At 42.2% G+C, this 22575-nt stretch overlaps 1 protein-coding gene across 1 annotated transcript; it reads left to right on the top strand.

The window, feature by feature from the left end:
• The first annotated feature begins 3007 nt into the window (after positions 1–3007).
• On the top strand, positions 3008–14996 carry LOC113027498 (putative polypeptide N-acetylgalactosaminyltransferase 8). The gene is made up of 11 exons (XM_026177116.2): positions 3008–3296; positions 7948–8293; positions 8422–8588; positions 8772–8958; positions 9412–9609; positions 9722–9836; positions 10140–10325; positions 10550–10687; positions 10815–10907; positions 11505–11675; positions 11757–14996. Exons 1-11 carry the CDS (start codon positions 3047–3049, stop codon positions 11874–11876), a joined length of 1971 nt encoding a protein of 656 aa, XP_026032901.2. The 5' UTR covers positions 3008–3046; the 3' UTR covers positions 11877–14996.
• The last annotated feature ends 7579 nt before the right edge of the window (positions 14997–22575 follow it).

The following is a 22575-nucleotide window of genomic DNA, read 5'->3' as shown; positions in this document are numbered from 1 at the left end:
AGTTCCGGACAAATTGTTTAGTGTTTCTCAAGAGACATCGAACTGTCAAATATAACACCTACGTTTCTAAGGGTCTAAAAAACGGATATGCTGCCTAATTTCTGAGAGCATGTGATCAGGTGCAACAATCAAGGTTTCTGTTTTATCTGCATTTAACTGAAGGAAACTGTCATTTAACCATTGTTTGATTTCTGACAGACAATTATTTAAACAAGACAATTTATAAAACTCAGAAGTTTTGAAAGAACAGTATAACTGAATGTCATCAGCATAGAGGTGATAAGCAATATTATTGTAACGTCTGATAATGTGGCCTAGAGGGAGTATATACAGCAAAAAGAGAATAGGACCTAAAACAGATCCTTGAGGTGCCCCAGAAGGCAGAACTGATGTTTCCGACAGCACATGATTCATACAGACAGTAAAGGATCTCTCAGATAGATACGACATAAACCATTTTAAAACAACACCAGTAATCCCAAGCAAGTCCTTCAGCCTATTTATCATGATGCTGTGATCAACAGTATCAAAAGCAGAGCTGAGATCCAACAGAACCAGAACGGTGTTCTCTCCAGTGTCTGCTGCCATCAGAGACACTTTAAGCAAAGCGGTTTCAGTGGAGTGCAATTTGCGGAAACCAGACTGGAAAATGTCCAGAACATTGTTCTTCTCCAAAAAGTTGTTAAGTTGTTCTGCAACTGTTTTTTCCAAGATCTTTGACACCAATGCTAATTTTGATATTGGCCTGTAACTGCTTGGAAGAGATGGGTCCATATTTGGTTTCTTTAATATTGGTTCAACAATAGCTTGTTAGCTGGGAACTGAGCCAGTATAAAGAGAAGTATTAATTATTTCCAGAATACAGGGGCCAATAGAGTCAAACACACTAATGAAAAATGATGGAGGACGTACATCAAGGTGGCTTGAGTCAGTTTCATTTGACCAAGCAGAGCACTGATGTCCTGTAAGGTAACAGGAGTAAAAGAGGACCAGATATCAGCAACGTGTCAGTGTGTTACTGAGAGGATGGTAAATGGCCTGTATTTGTATAGCGCTTTTACTAGTCCTCCCTAGGGACCCCAAAGCGCTTTACACACCCAGTCATCCACCCATTCACACACTGGTGGAGGCAGCTACAGTTGTAGCCACAGCTGCCCTGGGGCAGACTGACAGAAGCGCCATCGGCCCCTCACCAGTAGGCGGTAGGTGAAGTGTCTTGCCCAAGGACACAATGACCGAGACTGTCCGAGCCGGGGCTCGAACCAGCAACCTTCCGATTACAAGACGAACAAGACAAACACCCAACTCTTGAGCCACGATCGCCCCGATCGAGGATGATGGAGAAATATTAGACCTGACGGCAGCGACCTTATTAATAAAATAGTTTAAAAATTCATTACAATCAGATTTAGTATAGACTGGTACATGAGGAATATCAGGAGAGACAATGTTTTTAATTGTATCAAACAATACTCTGGGATTTTTCTTTTTTGAAGCTATTAGATTAGCAAAATATTCAGTTCTGGCATTTTTTATCATGTCGTTAAGTGAGGAAATTGATTCCTTGAGATGTACCCTATGGACCTCAAGCTTGGAAGCCTTCCATAAACGTTCTAATTTGCGACAATATCTCCTAAAATTTCGAATATTTTCATTTATCCAAGGACAGAAATTTGAAGAATGGACAACATTTAGTTTCAGAGGTGCCACCGTATCTAAAATAGATTTACATTGATTGTTAAAAGACAAAATAAGTGAATCCATATCATTTTGAGCCATGCGAGGGTCAAACATGGCAGAGAACCTAGCAGCATCCTGGTTTATAATCCGCCTTTGGATCATCAATTTAGGAGGTGAAGGATCCACGTAAAATGACAAATTAAAGAATATACAACTATGGTCACTCATGTGGACATCTTCCACACATACATCATGTATATTTAAACCCAGGAGAAAACAAGATCCAGTGTGTGGCCCTTTGTATGTGTGGGGCCAGAAACATGCTGCTTAAAGTTAAAAGACTCAGTGATAGTGATGAGCTCAGCAGCAGTGTTACAGGAAGCGTCATCAATATGAAGGTTTAAGTCTCCCAATATTACAACCTTCTCCAGTTTAATGATCGATGTCAGAAGGTCGTTAAATTCAGTTAGAAAGACCCCAGCAGGTCCAGCAGGTCGATAGATTAAAATACAGTAAAAGGTTTTCAGAGAACCGACCTTCATCATCTGTGACTCAAATAAAGAAAAGAAGTCCGAGGTCATCGGTTTGCATATGAGTCTGTCCTGGTAAACAACAGCGGCATTAATATGTCCTTATATGTAAAACTTAGACATACGTTTATGTTATCAGTATGATAAATGCAGAAATGTACAGCCTCTCAGTCATCATTTCACCATAATTTCTTTCTTTAATCCAGTCACATCTTACAATCAGTACTTAGAAATATTCAGGGTTCAGGGTTCACACATACTTAGAAATATGAATAAAAAAGAAAAGACACAGTTTACTTGTGGACTCGTAATATTAATGAGATGAAGTAGGAGTTGATTTTTGTCATTAGATTTATCCTTTAGCCACTGAGGAATGTAGTCATTTTTGTGTGATAGTCTGTTGTGCACCTCCCCTCGTCATCTGGTAATATGGTGGTGTTTTGGTCTTTGCAGACTTTTCTGCAGACCTCTTTTTAGTCCTTATCAAGTCTGAGATTTCTGCCCGCTTGGACTACAGGCTAATTGACTGGCTATTCAATGAGGAGATGAGAGTTGTTTTTAATTAATTTGGCTGGACCATGTTTATTAACACACTATTCTTACAAAGAATTCTTAAATATACAATATATCTTTTATTGTCTGTTACATTCACGAGGCACAGTCACTTTTTTGGGCAGGTCTGGACGCACAGGGCCCGCCCATGACCCTGACGCTGCTTGCTGCAGGGCGTACCTGCCGCGATGGGCGGGTAGCGATGTTCACGTGTCTGCTCAACTAACGATTTAATAGCATTCACATCAGAAGTTATCAGCTATTTGATCTCGTCCAGTCAGTAGATGAGCTGTGTGTGTGTGCTTCTTTGTGTCCTCTCACGTTGGATTGTCTGGCTGGGAGGCTGGTGTGTTATCAGAATGAGGGGAACGTGGATAAAACGGCTGTTGTTGTTAGTGGGAGCTGTGGGGGTCATGCTGTACTTCGGCATCTTTCTGAAGAATGGACACCAACATAGCGTGGACACTAAAAACGAGATGGACACACCGCGCATGAAGACCTCGTCCAACCTGGAGGAAAGAATCAGCGATCTAAGTGAGTTCAGTCAGATTAAAGTTTCTCTTTTAGATGATTATTATTATTATTAAGATTAAATGCTACCTGTGGGTTTTATACAAGAAAGAAAGTTAAATATGGTAATAAAATTAAGCGAAATATCAATTAAATTCAGAGGCAGTTTTACATGCACATGTATTGAAGATATGACATTAAGTCAATGCCCGCCAATGATTTATTAGTAAAAAGTATAGGGGGAAAGACATTAATGAAAGCACTGGTTATAAAAAGAAATAAATAGGTCTTTTGCAGTTTATTGTTGACAAATGAGATAAAATGATAACACAAGTTTATGTCCCTGTTCAATTAAAGTGTTTGTTGAGCTTGAAGAGTTTTCTTCTTCTTCGGCCATGTTCTCTTAATAATACACTCACTTGGTTGATTACTTTGCCCGTTTCTTTTATTGTTAGCAACACAGGAAGGGAATGAGATACATCATTGCTGCAGTTCGCGCCAACTGAACACACACACGGAACAGGAAGAGGAAATGAAAAAACAATCACCAAAGTAAAATCTCTTTCAAAATAAAATGATAATCAGAAAACGACAATCAGAAAAAACGTCTCTCCCAACATAAAATAAATCAATATATTTACTCATGAGAACACAAATCTAACACCCCCCCTTGTTCTCATGCTATCAACCCATAGCATCTTATGAATTTCCAAAGAACCATTTTTGAAACTTTCTGAGTCTCACTCTTGTGACTGGTTTTGTTAGTATGTCTGCAGTCATTTCTTCTGATGGACAGTATTCAATGCAGATTTTCCCTTCATTTACCGCCTCACGAATGAAGTGATATTTCACATCAATGTGTTTGGACCTCTGTCTCTTCACAGGGTTTTTACTCAAAGCAATGGCCCCTTGGTTGTCCCCAAACAGTTTCGTGCATGTGTATCTTTTCTTGTCCATGCCGTTTAACAGTTGGGTTAAATACATGCTCTCCTGAGTAGTGGTTGCAAGACCAATGTATTCAGCTTCACATGTTGAGAGTGCCACTGTAGGCTGTTTCTTTGTTTTCCAAAATATTACTGGTCCCTCTTTAGTAAGTGCACAACAGTAGCCTGTTGTACTGCGTCTGTCTTTTACAGAGGATACCCAGTCAGAGTCACCGTAAGCAATTAGATCTAGATCCTCACTGCTTTTCTTAAAGATCAGTTCAAAGTCATTTGTACCTTTCAGATACCTGAGGACTTGCTTTGCCATTACTAGGTCCTCTCTCATGGGTTGAGCTAGTGTTTGAGATAGTCTGCTAACAACCCAGCTTATATCTGGTCTCGTACACGTCATGGCATATATCAAGCTGCCCACTATTTCTCTATACTGTCTTGAGTTAACAGTCTCATTTCCATCATTTTCTCCACACGTGGTAGTATCCGTTTTTAGATCACACGGTGTGGATCTGGGTTTGCATTCAGATGTCATGTTTGCTGTTGGTGCAAATGTCTCTTGGTAGTCTATCCCTTGTGTCTGGTTGTAACCTTTTGCTACAAACCTGGTTTTGAATATTTGTCCTTGTTAATTTTCTTTGAGGGCGTAGACCCATTTTCCTCCAATGGTATTTCTACCGGTAGGTAAAGTAGTCAGTTCGAATGTGTCATTCTCTTTCAGAGGGTTGATTTCTTCTGTCATTGCCTGTTTCCTCCTTGGTGCTTCTGGTGATTTCAGCGCCTCTTTATAGGTTTGGGGGATTCCACAGGTTGCTCTGTAACAGTAATCAACACTCACAGAGGTTACATTTGTTAAATCTTTGCAGTTAGATGTGTAATCCTCTAGATATTTGGGAGGTTTCCTTTCTCTGTTAGGATAGCGCTCAGTTTGTTTTTGCTCATCATCCTCATGTCTTTCTATGTCAGGGTTTGGTTCGTTTGTGGTGGTTTCCTCATCTCTAGGGGGTCTGTTCTCTGTTTCATTTTCGTTTTGTTGTCCTGTACTTTCTTTTGAGGGTACTACAAACTCATAAGTCTGAATTTCTGAGTCATATTCATCAGTCTGTGTTTGTTGTTCAACAGTGTTCTTCTTGATAAATCTCACAAGCCTGTGTTTTGACACTTTTCCTGTGCGAGGGTTATAGACCAGGTATGCTGAGCTATTTTTACTATAACCCACAAATATTCCTTTTTCACATCTGGGATCAAGTTTCTTGTGGTTATGTATGTATGCATAACAGTCTGATCCAAATATCCACAGTTTTGAGAGATCTGGTCTTTTCCCTGTTAACATTTGATATGGTGTACTTTTAGTCCTGTTACTGTAGCATCTGTTGCGGGTGTGAGCTGCATTTTGAACGGCGTAAGGCCATAATTCTTTTGGCAGCTCTTTTTCTAGTAAGAGACACCTCCCCATTTCAAAGAGAGTTCTCCATTGCTTCTCAGCTGTGCCATTTTGATGAGGAGAATATGGTGCAGATGTTTCATGCTTTATGCCTTTTTCCCTTAAAAGAGACTGAAAGGAACTGCTTGTGAACTCTGTGCCATTATCCGATCTAATGCACTTAACACTGCCGTATGGTGCACAGTCGGCTAGAAACTTTGCTGTGGCCTCTGTCGTGTCACTTTTTTGTTTTAGGAAGTAAACTGACACTGCCCCTGAAAAATCATCGGTAAATACTATAGCGTATTTATGACCACTTTGGCCACTTGGTTCAATAGGGCCGGCTAGGTCAGTGTGTACCAACTGTAATGGTTCACTCGCTTTTGGGTCGCTTTGTCTGTTTCTGTTGTTAGTGAATTTCCCTTCTGTGCACACATTACAATCTAGCATCCCACTGCCTGTGATTTTCATGCCATCTACAACATCAGGTAGTTTTAACACATCGCTAACATTACAATGTCCTAAAATTTCGTGCCATGTTTTTACATCACAAGCCAGATTAACAGTATCACAGGACATTATGTCATTGAGTGATGTTTCAATGTTTACCGTTTTCAAATAGTAGAGTCTGTTGTATTCTTCGATGGGGAAGACTGTCCCATCTTTGTTCACTAGTTCGTTCTGTCCCTTCTTGAAGATCACCTGTGCTCCATAGTTTGTAGCTGCCTTCACTGAAAATATGCTCTGAGGGTAGGATGGGATGAACAGAGCATCTCTTAGTGTGATGGTAGTACAGTGTCCTTGTGTGTCTCGTAGAGAGACGTTCGCGTCTCCCCTCTTGAGTGCAACGTTGTTTGTCCTGGATCCATCAGCGAGCTCCATGTAGTGTTCCCCAGGATCAAAGGTCTCGTCGAACTTTATGAACTTATTCTTCTCCGTAATGACGTGTGAAGTCGCACCACAGTCCACCATTAGTCCTTCTCTCATTATGTCAGTAGTCAGAGGTCTTTGACTGACTTTAAATACAAAAGTCTGCTCTTCTTTCTTGCCCTCTAGTTTTACTACAGTTAGTTTTGCGTCATCTCTGTACTTGGTTTTTCTTCTACATGTCTCATCACTGTGTGTCGAGCTTCTATGGTAGTTACACCACTTAGGTGTTCCCTTTTGGCGACAATCTTTTACAAAATGTCCTTTGTTTCCACATCCATGACAGGTGATTGATGTTAAATCAACCTTCATCACACTATCCACTTTTACTTTGTTGTCAAATTTTTCTGTTTCCTCGTAACTTCGTAGGTTGCTTTTGAACTGTGTGAATGTTAAATCTTCACTGCTTTGAGTTGTGTGGATAGCAAATGGCTTGTAAGTTTCAGGAAGCCCCTTTAGAATCATAGCGATAATAAGTCCATCACTGATGACTTCTTTTGCATTTCTTAGAGAGGTCACTGCTTTTTCAGCTCGGATAATATAATCTGTCACTGTCTCATCTGGTTTCTCCTGTAAAGACGTCAGCTCTGTGTACAGTGCGATGATTCTGGGCTTGCCTTTACTATCGTAGTGGTCACGTAGTATTTTTAAAGCTTTTCTTCCGTCGTCAGCCGCATCTCTCATTACCAGTGACAGACTTTTATCATCGAGAAACTGTATCAGTTCAGCGTAGCATTCAGCATTCTTCTCTGCATCTGGGTTAGTGACTGATAATATAGTGTCCTTTAGGCCAATGATCCGCATGTGGCCGAGAAACTTCGCCTCCCAAAGTTCGTAACTGTTTTCGTCTCCGTTGAACACTAACCTCTGCCATCTTCCTCCTGTTGTGTCACGCCTGGGCCCATAACCTGTTGAGCTTGAAGAGTTTTCTTCTTCTTCGGCCATGTTCTCTTAATAATACACTCACTTGGTTGATTACTTTGCCCGTTTCTTTTATTGTTAGCAACACAGGAAGGGAATGAGATACATCATTGCTGCAGTTCGCGCCAACTGAACACACACACGGAACAGGAAGAGGAAATGAAAAAACAATCACCAAAGTAAAATCTCTTTCAAAATAAAATGATAATCAGAAAACGACAATCAGAAAAAACGTCTCTCCCAACATAAACTAAATCAATATATTTACTCATGAGAACACAAATCTAACAGTGTTTAATACTGCAATTTTAGCTTTTGAACGTGCAGTGTATTTTTATTTATGCTTTTGTTTTTATCCTTCTGTATGCATGTAAACAGAGGTAGGAAATGTAGCAGATGAGTGCATGTATGAAAGTTACTCATTCCATTTCTTTGATCATGTTTTTTCTTACATTCTCTTTTACTGAAGACAAAGTACTCAGAGGTTTTGAGAAAAAGCAGGATATCATGCAGAAAATATTGGAAGAGGACAGAGAAAAACAAAGAAAATCAGCAGAAGTCCAACAGCCAGCAGTTCAAAAGCAAGCAGAGAAGAAGAAAGATGATGCAAATATCCAACCCCAAAATGAAGCAGATCAAATGAAAAAGTCTGAAAAACTGTTCCCTAACTCGGTCTTGTTCAAGGAGTGGGGGGCAAATCTCTCTGAAGATGACCAAAGAGAGGCTCAGAGCCTGTATGAGAAGTATGGGTACAATGTTTTTCTGAGCGATCGCCTCCCTCTGGATCGACCTCTTCCAGATTCCAGAGATCCTCGGTACAACTTTTACAACTTTTCATTTTAATCTTTCATTCTCTCTCCTGTACATTCAAAGAAAAAAAATTACTCTATCCAGTCTATTTCTTGCTAAAATATTTCAAATTTCTGATCTTTTTAATAAATAGGTGTTTGAAAAAGAGTTACCCCAAGGACCTGCCAAGTCTCAGTGTGGTGCTCATCTACCTGGATGAAGCCCTGTCTGTTCTCCAAAGAGCCCTGCGCAGCATCATCGACCGCACTCCTAAAAACCTGCTGAAGGAGATAATAATGGTGGATGACCATAGTTCTAATGGTAAATTGGATACAAACGATTGGTTATAAGCCAATTCAAATATATCATCAAAAGCTGAGTGAAGACTATCACATCACACATGTTTGGGACTAGTTTTCTTCTTTAGATGGTTTGAATCTGCTGGTATCACTTCCTTACCCACACTTCCTTCAGAAAAAAACATAACTATCTTTTTCCATTCAGACAATCTGAAGGGTGACCTTGACGTTTATGTGAAGTTGCTTGAGCAGGAGAACCCTAATCTCCGTATTGTGAGAGTGAGGCACAGTGAGCAGAGAGGTCTCGCTCATGCCAGAGCATCCGGGTGGAGGGCTGCTACTGCTGACGTGGTGGCCATCCTGGACGCACACATTGAAGTCCATGAGATATGGTAGGAACATGGCAGAAATACATATATTCAGTTGTTGGTTTAAGTCTTATATTTTCTGTTTTCTTTTATCATTATATTACCACATTGTGTTAAAGAACATATCAATGCTGTCTTCATGAGATTAGCTACAAGTTTACCAAATATAAATTGCCATCAGTGATTTTTTGAGGCCATGGATGTGTCAAAGTTTCACGACAGATTTGCTGAGAGTAATACGTTTTTCTTTCTCACATACAAACACTTTACATGTCTGGTGATCTGGTCCTCCTTTCCCCACATCCCCACGGTCTGCCAGCCAGACTGTGACACATAATTCCAGTTTATACCAGTTGCCATAGTCATGCTGCATAGTGTGATTGAAGAGTGTTGACCCAGACATGTCAGCAATTAATGAAATGTACACATTAGTTGACTAACTTTTCCACCTTTTCTTTGTTCCCCTCCTTCATGCAGGGCTGAACCTCTGCTGACACAGATTAAAGCTGACAGAACTGTGGTGGTTTCCCCGGTGTTTGATAGAGTCAACTTTGATGATCTCAAGGTTACTACATATCATCCCAATGCACACGCCTTCGACTGGGCTCTGTGGTGCATGTATGAGAGTTTTACACCCGAGTATTACAAACTTAATGATGGTTCACTGCCTGGCAAGTAAGTTCAAGTGAAATCAATGTTTAACAATATAACAGCCATATTAACTCTATCATTATGATCTAATATCAATGTACAATAGTTAAAATAGAGTTCTCTTCTTTGACTTTAGGAGTCCATCTGTCATGGGGATCATGGTTGCTGATAGAAAGTTTCTGGGGGAAATTGGAGTCCTTGATGAAGGAATGAAAGTGTATGGTGGAGAAAATGTTGAGCTGGGAATTCGTGTGAGTAAAGACCACATGGTTATAAATTCTCTTTCATAGTAAAGCAAACATAAGTGTCTTTGCCATCAGATTATATAGAATATTTGTGCAGATGGACCTTCTGGATTTTGTTATAATCACCACAGGTGTCCGAATCTGCAGATCATTTAAAATGGCTATAAACATACCATAGAAACTGAAGGTGCAGGTAGCAAGTAAATGAATTGCATTATGTAATACAAACAAGGAGATGAGGTCCAAAGTTATATCTTAGCCATGGAAAGAATAGTGACTGAGTTTTATTGTGCTTTTTTTTTCATGTAGGTATGGACATGTGGAGGCAGTGTTGAAGTTGTTCCATGTTCCAAGATCGCCCACATCGAGAGGGCCCACAAGCCCTACATGCCTGACCTGGGTCCTGCCATGAAGAGAAATGCCCTCAGAGTTGCAGAGATCTGGATGGATGAATACAAGCACAACGTTAACTTGGCTTGGAACATCCCATTTGAGGTGTTTTGTGGCACTGACACAAACAGCAAATGACACTTTCTTTAAGGGATATTTCATTTGTTTACTTACATGACGCAAAAAAACATTGGTTAATTAACAACTTTATGAGACTTTGAGTGCTCTTAGCTTTTTCTACATTGACATTCAAAGGAAACCTCTCTTTAGATTCTTCCTCAGTCACATGAAACTATAAGCTGATTAACACCTTATTTTGCTTTTTGCAGAATCATGGAATTGACATAGGCGACATTTCAGAGAGGAAGAAACTCAGAGAAAGGCTGAACTGTAAACCTTTCAAATGGTACCTGGATAATGTGTATCCTAAGCTGGATCCCTGGGACGACCTCCTCGCATACGGAGGAGTACGTTTACTTTTCTCTGATGCTTAGTATGTTTGGTACAGAGAGGTCCTGCACAATGTGTGGGAATCTGTGTTTGATGATTTGCCTGTTTCCATTTGTAATATTCATAATGTTCTCCTGATGACAGATGAAGAACCTTGATGCTGACATGTGCCTAGACCAAGGTCCAGTACCAGGTCACACACCGATAGCCTACAATTGCTACTACTATGGACCTCAAGTAAGTGAAGCACCTTATAATTATGTTGATAATCATGATTATAAGGCAGTGCAGTTGTAAAAAACAAAAATCAAAACGAAAAACACTATAAATTGATTAAATCTTTTAACGCATACTGTATCATATTTGATACAAATTTGGGAGTTTTTCAGACTCCCCCCCTCCCCCCCAAACAACCTCAACAAATTGCACAACACAAGTTTAAGCAAAAAATGAAGAAAAAATAAATTTGGAACTCATATTTTTAAAATTTTTAATGGTAAACACTCTATTTTCTATTTTCAAAACCTTTCTTGCAATTATTTCATGGTTCAAGCTTTAAAGGGTTACAACTGAGTAATTTTGTCTTTAAGCTTGTCTCTTTGTTAAGCTCAGGATTGTTGACAGTGCAGCTGGTATTTTTAGATCGCACCCAGGATGTCTCTTTCAAAACACAAGCATTTGTGCGTGCAATTCCATCTGAAATGAATGTCACAGTCCACAGAGATCGAAGAAGTTAATTATTGTTCCTTATTGTCTGTTGTTAGCATTTTTAACATCCTAATATCATTTTGCCCTCTGTATCGCTCTGTCTCTTTCTCTTTCTTCCTTTCTAAGTTCACATATTATCGTGGAACGGGTGAGCTCTACATTGGTGGCATGAAGTCACATAAGTACAATGACAACCGATGTTTAGCTGACACGGGCACAAAAGAAACTGAGCCTGGCCTGTACAACTGTAAAGAGGCTATGCAGAAAGGAATGGGGATATACTGGGACTTCACTCAGGTACTACAAAGTTGTTTGCTGCATCTCAGAACAGGTTGAATGAGCACTGTTAGTCTTAAAACACTTTGCTTTCTTTCCCAGGGCGAAGAACTGAAGAACAGACAGACAAAGAGATGCCTGGAAATTATAAACAAGAAACTTATAATACAGGAATGTACAGGTCAAAGATGGACAATTCAACACATAATCAAACCCTTTTAAAGTGTGTTTGAGCTCTGCTCATTGGGCAGTGGATAAGTTACACCTGGGTGCTCTATTGAGAACAATACATTTACTTTTGCTTCCAATACTTTTAATGTGAGTGTGTGTATTACAGATTTTAAAGCCAAGATATTTGTAAAAATACCTTAGATATTAAATAGGTTTTGTATCAAAGATTTTCAGTCTAGAGTAGCACAACAAACTTTGAGTCTTTTCAACATTCAAGACAAAGTTAAACAGTTGTGAAATCCTAGCAGGGTGTTGCCAATTATATGTCTGTACAAGAGTTGACATGAATTGCAGCAAATCCATGTTCACATATTCTGTCCCAGTAAAACTCATGCTTGGTAATTGCAGTTTTAAAGTGATGCTTTACTTATTAAGTTTCAGCTACAATGGAGACCATAAAATAATATCTTTTAATAACACATTTGCTCTGTCTGTTAGAAGTTTGAAGGACTTGAGTTTCCAGTATTTTAACAGTAGTTACCGTAGCAAAATCTATAATTCATATCTGTCCTTGTGATGGCCAAACCCGTGGCCACACTCTAAAGTTGGTAACTTTTGTATTTTCTTTCTTCATTTGAACATAGTAATACATTTTAGTTTCCAATAACTTTATTGATTGGTTTGGATACATTTGTTCTATTTGTAAGCGCGCGCATTTAGTTTACTTATGTATTCATACTTCATTTCTTTGCTTTCTGACTAACCTTTGTCTTTTTATTTCTTACCTGCCATAATCCCTGGGAGTTGCTGGACAAAAGATGGTAGCCAGGGTTTGAAACCATTAAATGAAAAGAAGATAATTGGACCACACCACCACTTCCTGCTGAAGGGGAGAATGGGTGTTTTCTTTACTTTAAAAACAAAGTATTTGTATTTAATTAAATATTTGAGTTTAGGGTTTAATGGGGTTTTTGATTTTCTTCTTTAGTGTTTAGTTTATTAGCAAACTAGGTTGTACTGCATCGTTTGTGATTTATGATTGTGTTTTGTTTGTTACCCCTCATGTGTCACAATGGTCTGATCAGCCATTATACAGGGAGTGCAGAATTATTAGGCAAATGAGTATTGTGTCCACATCATCCTCTTCATGCATGTTGTCTTACTCCAAGCTGTATAGGCTCGAAAGCCTACTATCAATTAAGCATATTAGGTGATGTGCATCTCTGTAATGAGAAGGGGTGTGGTCTAATGACATCAACACCCTATATCAGGTGTGCATAATTATTAGGCAACGTCCTTTCCTTTGGCAAAATGGGTCAAAAGAAGGACTTGACAGGCTCAGAAAAGTCAAAAATAGTGAGATATCTTGCAGAGGGATGCAGCAGTCTCAAAATTGCAAAGCTTCTGAAGCGTGATCATCGAACAATCAAGCGTTTCATTCAAAATAGTCAACAGGGTCGCAAGAAGCGTGTGGAAAAACCAAGGCGCAAAATAACTGCCCATGAACTGAGAAAAGTCAAGCGTGCAGCTGCCAAGATGCCACTTGCCACCAGTTTGGCCATATTTCAGAGCTGCAACATCACTGGAGTGCCCAAAAGCACAAGGTGTGCAATACTCAGAGACATGGCCAAGGTAAGAAAGGCTGAAAGACGACCACCACTGAACAAGACACACAAGCTGAAACGTCAAGACTGGGCCAAGAAATATCTCAAGACTGTTTTTTCTAAGGTTTTATGGACTGATGAAATGAGAGTGAGTCTTGATGGGCCAGCTGGATGGGCCCGTGGCTGGATTGGTAAAGGGCAGAGAGCTCCAGTCCGACTCAGACGCCAGCAAGGTGGAGGTGGAGTACTGGTTTGGGCTGGTATCATCAAAGATGAGCTTGTGGGGCCTTTTCGGGTTGAGGATGGAGTCAAGCTCAACTCCCAGTCCTACTGCCAGTTTCTGGAAGACACCTTCTTCAAGCAGTGGTACAGGAAGAAGTCTGCATCCTTCAAGAAAAACATGATTTTCATGCAGGACAATGCTCCATCACACGCGTCCAAGTACTCCACAGCGTGGCTGCAAGAAAGGGTCTAAAAGAAGAAAAACTAATGACATGGCCTCCTTGTTCACCTGATCTGAACCCCATTGAGAATCTGTGGTCCATCATCAAATGTGAGATTTACAAGGAGGGAAAACAGTACACCTCTCTGAACAGTGTCTGGGAGGCTGTGGTTGCTGCTGCACGCAATGTTGATGGTGAACAGATCAAAACACTGACAGGATCCATGGATGGCAGGCTTTTGAGTGTCCTTGCAAAGAAAGGTGGCTATATTGGTCGCTGATTTGTTTTTGTTTTGTTTTTGAATGTCAGAAATGTTTATTTGTGAATGTGGAGATGTTATATTGGTTTCACTGGTAAAAATAAATAATTGAAATGTGTATATATTTTTTTTTTGTTAAGTTGCCTAATAATTATGCACAGTAATAGTCACCTGCACACACAGATATCCCCCTAAAATAGCTCAAACTAAAAACTACTTCCAAAAACATTCAGCTTTGATATTAATGAGTTTTTTGGGTTCATTGAGAACATGGTTGTTGTTCAATAATAAAATTATTCCTCAAAAATACAACTTGCCTAATAATTCTGCACTCCCTGTATATACCCTTGTATGTCATTTCATGTTTAGGTCAATTATGTATGTTTGTAGCAGTCATTTGGTTTGTTACGTTTGCAGTCTTTGCCTGAGTTCAGTTTTGTTTCTTTGACCTCTTTTATGAGCTCAACATTTATTATTCTTGTAAATATAATTTTTGGGGGTTAAATAAATGGAAACTATATTTTTCTAATAATTCCTGGGACTCCTTTTTTTCAACTCGGTCCATCACAGTCCTGTTGGCACTAGTGGGTAGTTAAAAGATTTTGAAATGTATTTTATAGATCTTATGTCTGTTATGTTACTAATGAAAAATAAATGTGGTAAAGACCTATGAAGGAATATCATTCAACTGAAATATAATATAATTTAAATATTTAATTTAAACATGACTAACATCAGGATGCATGCCTAAAAGGGAACAGATATCTGACTATTTTGTAGAGTTCTCTGGAATGTAGTGCATCATAATGAAAAACTAATACAAACACACAGTCCTGAATAAAACTGCTCATTTATTTTTTCCTAATGCTTCAGTGTAACTGATTCCCATTACTTTTAAGCAGATCCCATTCTGTTAAAGGTGCTCCATTACACTGTTCATACCGACACCACATTGCCTGTTTCAATTTTAAATCAAAAACTTTCTACATTAGACAGACAACATTCCCCCCTCCGTGAATCGCTACCTTCTGTGTCCCAGGGATCCCAAGGGCTATATTGTCGGGGGGAGGGGGGTGGGGGGCTTTTGCCCCCTGGTAGGGTCTCCCATGGCAAATTGGTCCTGGGTGAGAGACCAGACAAACAGCAATTCAAAAGACCCGTATGATTATACAATTAAGGGAACAGTTTACCCTGCCCAGGATAGGGTGACCGGGGCCCCGCCCAGGAGACAGGCCTGAGGAGGGTGCCCGACGGCAAGCGTCTGGTGGACGGGTCTTTGTTCCCCGTTGGGCACAGACTGGACATGGGCCCATCCTCCTTTAGGTCCACCACCCGCAGGAGCTGCCATAGGGGTTGGGTACAATGTGTGTCATGCAGCTGCCAGGAGCAGGGGCTCTGGTGGACCGATCTCCGTCTTTTTTTTTTTTTTTTTTCTTTTTTTTTTTAAATGACATCAGAAACAGCAGTATGCGACATTACGTGATGGCAGAGCTTCAGTTCATCCTTTGTCATTTTTTTTTTTTTTTAATAAATAGGACAGGGGGAATGAATGAGAGAAAGAGGGGGAGAGAAAGAAAGAAAACCAAAGGGGAGAAGAGACGGTGAGAAGGGGGGGGAAGAGAGAGAGAAAAAAAAAAAAAGAACTCCTGGGTCACCTGTATGGAGAAAAAAAAAAACAAACAAAAAAAAAACAAACAGAGGAGACAGCAAACAACAAAGAGCAACATAATAATAGAGAAAACAAAGCACCATCACAATAAACTAGCTAGCCATAGATATCAATATTTACTAAATAATAAACGATATTGTGCAGCACGCAAGATAGACAGCGCACAGTGTGCTTTGAGGTAGCAGCCAAGAAAGCTTTAGTCCGCGTCTGTGAATACCCATGTGTGCATACCTGTGTGGATCAGCATGCTTGCATTCCAAAGGTTTCTCCATGTAATGATCTGCTAGGGAGTGTGGGGGGGCCACAGCCCCGTCCTCCAGGGTGTGAAGCGGGTATGGAGGAGATCAAAACTCCAGACATCCAGAGGCCCCCAGAACACAAGAGACCATGGAAGACCAACAGAGGGGCAGCCGCGCCACTGTTCCAGTAAGAGCTGAGGAGAGTCCCAGATGAGGGCTCGCCCAGCAGCCGCGGAGCAGAAGTCAGGGGGAGTTGCAGTGACGCGCCCGTGAGCTCCGCCGGCCCCCAGCTGCGCCTGAGTGACCGAGCCCCAGGCCGAGAGGCCGGGGGCACCCCACCTCCAAAGGGGCCCGAGCGAGCCCCAGGCCCCAGGCCCCGACAAGCGGCCGCCAAGGAGTGAGCCGGTGTGTACCCGGACGCCCACCCCCAGACACAAAGAACCACCAACACACCGACACCTGAGGGAGTCCGCCACCGGCAGGGGAAGTGGTGGTGGGTGGAGATAGGCCTCCAAACCTTGGAGGGCCTGAGGTGTCCCCAGAGAGGTGGCGTCTGATACCCAACCTGACATATAGACACAGACATACAGGCACACACAGACACAAACATCCATTCCCACCCTCATGCTCTCATATGCACTCACTCCACACTCAACCAACGTGGAGACAGACATAAAGAGACGTTGTACACACAATCACACTCCCCAAGCGTACTCTACAATCGATCTCCGTCTAACAAGACTCACAATTGGGATATGGAATTTCACATCTCTGGTGGGGACGGAGCCTGAGTTAGTGCATGAGGTTGAGAGGTGCCAGCTAGATATACAGGGAGTGCAGAATTATTAGGCAAGTTGTATTTTTGAGGAATACCACTGCTTGTAGAAGGTGTCTTCCAGGAACTGGCAGTAGGACTGGGAGTTGAGCTTGACTCCATCCTCAACCCGAAAAGGCCCCACAAGCTCATCTTTGATGATACCAGCCCAAACCAGTACTCCACCTCCACCTTGCTGGCGTCTGAGTCGGACTGGAGCTCTCTGCCCTTTACCAATCCAGCCACGGGCCCATCCATCTGTCCCATCAAGACTCACTCTCATTTCATCAGTCCATAAAACCTTAGAAAAAACAGTCTTGAGATATTTCTTGGCCCAGTCTTGACGTTTCAGCTTGTGTGTCTTGTTCAGTGGTGGTCGTCTTTCAGCCTTTCTTACCTTGGCCATGTCTCTGAGTATTGCACACCTTGTGCTTTTGGGCACTCCAGTGATGTTGCAGCTCTGAAATATGGCCAAACTGGTGGCAAGTGGCATCTTGGCAGCTGCACGCTTGACTTTTCTCAGTTCATGGGCAGTTATTTTGCGCCTTGGTTTTTCCACACGCGTCTTGCGACCCTGTTGACTATTTTGAATGAAACGCTTGATTGTTCGATGATCACGCTTCAGAAGCTTTGCAATTTTGAGACTGCTGCATCCCTCTGCAAGATATCTCACTATTTTTGACTTTTCTGAGCCTGTCAAGTCCTTCTTTTGACCCATTTTGCCAAAGGAAAGGACGTTGCCTAATAATTATGCACACCTGATATAGGGTGTTGATGTCATTAGACCACACCCCTTCTCATTACAGAGATGCACATCACCTAATATGCTTAATTGGTAGTAGGCTTTTGAGCCTATACAGCTTGGAGTAAGACAACATGCATGAAGAGGATGATGTGGACAAAATACTCATTTGCCTAATAATTCTGCACTCCCTGTAGTCGAGCTCACCTCAACGCACAGCTTGGGCTCTGGAACCAGTCTCCTGTAGAGGGGCTGGACTCTGTCTCAGTCTGGAGTTGCTATTGGTGAGATGCGGAAGACAGGGGTATCTCCTTGGCTTGCTGCCTGTCCTTTGTGGTTTCTCCTGGTGGACGAGAGGGTTTGTTCCCTGCAACTTTGGATCGGGGAAAAGGTCGTCTGTGCTTTGCCCTCATATGGGCAATGACAGTGAGACCTGGAGGGGCGTGATTGGGAGGAAAGGCCTACCGGATCTGATCCAAAGTGGTGTTTTGTTGTTGGATTTCTGTGCAAATCACCATTAGTCCATAGCAAACACCATGTTCGAACATAAGGGTGTTCATAAGTGCACGTGGCACCAGGACACCCTAGGTCGCATTGCCAAAGCTGCTGCATTGAGCTGCAGCCACAAGATAGTTTGTGCCTGTCATGGTGATAATCAGGTGTGGGAGGAGTTCCGAGAGGCCATGGAAAAAGACTTTCGGACTGCCTCGAAGAGATTCTGGCACCTCAAGATTGGCAGAGGTACCAGGGTACTGGAAAGGAGAGTCCGTCCATTAGTCGAACCTCCTGTATCCGAGGTTCCATTAGTCGAACCTCGGATACAGGAGGAACAATGCGGTTTTTGTCCTGGTCATGGACCACTGGACCAGCTCTTTACCCTCTCGAGGATACTTGAGGGTTCATAGGAGTTTGACCAACCAGTCTACATGTGTTTTGTGGACCTGTAGAAGGCATTTCACCATGTCCCTCAGAGTTTCCTGTGGGAGGTGCTTGGGAGTATGGGGTGTCTGGCGCATTGCTACTGGCCATTTGATCCTTCTACAACCGTTGCAAGAGATTGGTCCGCATAGCTTCTGCTGTGAAACATTTACATGAATATTATATACATTTAATGCCCTTTGTATTGTAGATGATTGATTTGATACATGAGTTTCTGAGAACTCTATCTCATCAACATGATCAATTGCCATAATTTCAAAATGTTACGCACAAAACTCTTTCGTTAGTCTATCTATCAATCAATTAATCAATCAATCAATCAATCAATTAATCAATCAATCAATCAATCAAAGCTTTATTCGCCACATGCAGGTTGCCCTGCAGTGAAATGGGACCCCCCCCCCCCCCCCCCGACCTTACACACACAACACAGACATTACATGTCCATACAAGTCGGAGAAAAACACTGAAATGTACACTACAATGGGAAAGTACAAGAGGAAAAAAAGAGACCTCTACTCATGCTGTGCTTCTGTTACACCCCTGAAAACAGGGGGAAAAGTATCACGAGAGTGATTATGACTTGCATCTCTCATGCAGTAGTTTAATGCAGTGAGGAGAATGCGCGAAAGCCCCCTAGTGGAGAATAGAGACACTACTAATCGATCCCAGAAAAGGCTTACTAGCCGATCACTGATGTATAGATTGTAGTTCTCTTAAGTAACATGAAAGCCATTAATATAACATGAAAAATAATAAACTCTTAACCATTTTCTTACCATATTTACATTATTTTCGTCCTTATATCAACTAATATGAATTAGTATTAACTGAACAGTTTTATATGCAGTAGTCCTTCAACCTGTCACACTACTACTGCTACTACTGCACATTCACCCAATGTATATACTACAAATATATATATATATATATATATATATATATATATATATATATGCTGTACGCTAAGCGGAAGGAAGGGGGCCGGGACTGGTGAGTGTCAGCACCACAGTCAAGGATGAGACAAGGAACATCCAAGAATACATTGGGAAGATGGCCCCAACTGACCGAGTGCTCAGTGAATACCTCAGGCAGCAGAAACCCAAGAAAGAGGGGGGAGACGAGGAACCATCATGGAAGGACAGGCCCCTGCACGGTATGTACCACCGGCAGATAGAGGAGGTGGCTGATATCCAGAAATCCTACCAGTGGCTGGACAAAGCTGGACTGAAAGACAGCACAGAGGCACTAATCATGGCAGCACAAGAACAAGCTCTGAGTACAAGATCCATAGAGGCTGGGGTCTATCACACCAGGCAAGACCCCAGGTGCAGGCTGTGTAAAGATGCCCCAGAGACAATCCAGCACATAACAGCAGGGTGCAAGATGCTAGCAGGCAAGGCATACATGGAACGCCATAACCAAGTGGCCGGCATAGTGTACAGGAACATCTGTGCCGAGTATAACCTGGAAGTCCCGAGGTCAAAATGGGAGATGCCCCCAAGGGTGGTGGAGAATGACCGAGCTAAGATCCTGTGGGACTTCCAGATACAGACGGACAAAATGGTGGTGGCTAACCAACCGGACATAGTGGTGGTAGACAAACAGAAGAAGACGGCCGTAGTGATCGATGTAGCGGTTCCGAATGACAGCAATATCAGGAAGAAGGAACACGAGAAGCTGGAGAAATACCAAGGGCTCAGAGAAGAGCTCGAGAGGATGTGGAGGGTGAAGGTAACGGTGGTCCCCGTGGTAATCGGAGCACTAGGTGCGGTGACTCCCAAGCTAGGCGAGTGGCTCCAGCAGATCCCGGGAATAACATCGGAGATCTCTGTCCAGAAGAGCGCAGTCCTGGGAACAGCTAAGATACTGCGCAGGACCCTCAAGAACCCAGGCCTCTGGTAGAGGACCCGAGCTTGAAGGATAAACCGCCCGCAGGGGCGTGCTGGGTGTTACAGCAGTGAGCTTGAACTCTGGGTCAAAGATTCAAGTTGCAGTTATTTATATTTCCTGTCACCTAAAATCTTCACTCAAAGACAAGCATCTTTGACAGTGTATATACAGATGTATTATACATAAGAGACAAATATTGTTCGTTTAACATGTTGGCATTACATTACATTTGGCTCAATGCTTACATATATGTGTAAAAACAAAATGTAGGAGCTGTGAAAACTTTCTGATAGAATGAAGAGTAGACTGATATAAAAACATTATACATATATATATATATATATATATATATATATATATATATATATGTTTTTCCTCTACACCCCCCCCCCCCCCCCCCCCAATTTTTTTGCACATGTCGAGGAGCGTGTCAGGCTACATTTCACTGTGTGTTATACTTGTATAACTATGCATGTGACAAATAAAGAACCTTGAACCTTGAACCTTGAACTCTCCCCCACTCAAAAAACGTCGTCTCGACATTATACCAACAAGATGCTTTTCAGTCTATATTCTCTTGTAGTCAGGACATCAACAGCAGGGTGAACCAATGTCCTCAATTCTGTGGGTTTAACACCTGTTTCACCACAGTCCATCACTGGTGACTGAAGACAAAGTCTATAACCAGTCCATATGTGAGTCTTCACAAAGTCTATTGTCTATGGTTATAATCCACAGATGGGGAAAGGTTCATGTCTTTTTCTTGATGACAGTCTGTAAGTACAGTTCTCAAGTCATCAGTGAAAAAGTGTCAACTTACATTTGCTGGAGTTCATACAAACCAATGGGCTGGGTGCAGTATGACTGCACAGCTGGAAACCATGGAACCAGGCCCGGGTACACAGGAAGCAGTTGCGGTGCTGGCTGAACACTGTAGCAAGATGGGGTGCCCAGTTGGTCATACGTCATCCGTCTTGGCGGGTGTCTCTCTCGCTGTGGCCGCTGAGGTGTCTCCTCCTCAAGTCTCTCGAGTACAACAGGTGGAGGAGGGGCAGGTATGTCACCTGCAGCGGGCTCTGCCTCCTCACAAGTTGTCCCCACGGCAGCTGGGTCAGGCGCCTCCAGATGGTCTCCAGCAAGAGGCTCTGGTGTTGGTGCAAGAGCAGGGACTGAAGCTGCGGGCTGAGACGTTGCTGTGAGACGTTCTTGTTCTGATGGCTGGGACACAGGTTGAGGTGGTGCGTAATGACAGCGGTATTCATCAACACTGCCCTCATCATCAGAGTCTGGCACAACAGCGACGGGTTTATCAGTCTTTTTCTGTTCATGTCTTGTACGATTATCGTTTTCAGGCACTTATTCAAAAGGTAAGTGGTCACATGACATAAGCAAGTTTCTGTGAAGCACTCTAGAGCGCCCTCTGCCTCTCTCCGGTCTTACCTCATAGATCGGGAGGTCAGGCCCCATTTGTCTGACTACTGTGTGAACAGTGTCCTCCCAATAGTCTCTCAGTTTCCCTGGGCCTCCTCTAGGTGTCAGGTTTCTGACCAGAACTCTCTCGCCAGGTTGTAACACAGAACTCCTTACTTTTGTGTCGTAGTGTCTTTTGCCCTTTTCAGCAGCTTTCTTTGCATTCTCATTTGCTATAGAGTATGCTTGTTCCATGCCCTTTCTCCATTTTTCAACGTAGTCTCTGTGGTCACTAAAATCTGTTTCTGAGTACAGTCCAAAGAGCATATCTACTGGTAGCCTGGGTGACCGTCCAAACAGTAGGTAAAATGGGGAGTAGCCAGTGACTTCACAACGTGTGCAATTATATGCATACATTAGCTTGTTGATAGATTCCTTCCAGTTTGACTTTTGTGTTTCAGTTAGCGTTCTGAGCATTTGCAACAATGTCCTGTTCATACGTTCAACGTGACCGTTCCCCATTGGGTGATAGGGTGTTGTCCTAGAACCGGCCATGCCACAAAGTTTCTTGAGCTGACTGAATAGCTGATTTTCAAATTCACCTCCTTGGTCATGGTGAATGCGACAGGGGAAGCCAAACTTTAGGGCATAGTCATTGAATATCAGGTTTGCAGCAGTTTTGCCTGACTTTGAGGTGGTGGCATAGGCTTGCGCAAAACGTGTGAAGTGGTCAGTTAT

This window comes from Astatotilapia calliptera, chromosome 7, assembly GCF_964374335.1.
Source record: "Astatotilapia calliptera chromosome 7, fAstCal68.1, whole genome shotgun sequence".
Taxonomy (NCBI): domain Eukaryota; kingdom Metazoa; phylum Chordata; class Actinopteri; order Cichliformes; family Cichlidae; genus Astatotilapia; species Astatotilapia calliptera.
The sequence above is the reverse complement of the archived record's forward strand: the minus strand, read 5'-3'. Positions and strand labels throughout refer to the sequence as shown.

Excerpts from the sequence above, each read along its gene's own strand:
- LOC113027498 (XM_026177116.2), top strand. The coding sequence starts at position 3,047 with ATGAGCTGTGTGTGTGTGCTTCTTTGTGTCCTCTCACGTTGGATTGTC. Across the intron at positions 8,294-8,421 it reads CCAGATTCCAGAGATCCTCG|GTGTTTGAAAAAGAGTTACC; the intron begins GTACAACTTTTA and ends TTTAATAAATAG. Across the intron at positions 10,326-10,549 it reads CTTGGAACATCCCATTTGAG|AATCATGGAATTGACATAGG; the intron begins GTGTTTTGTGGC and ends TGCTTTTTGCAG.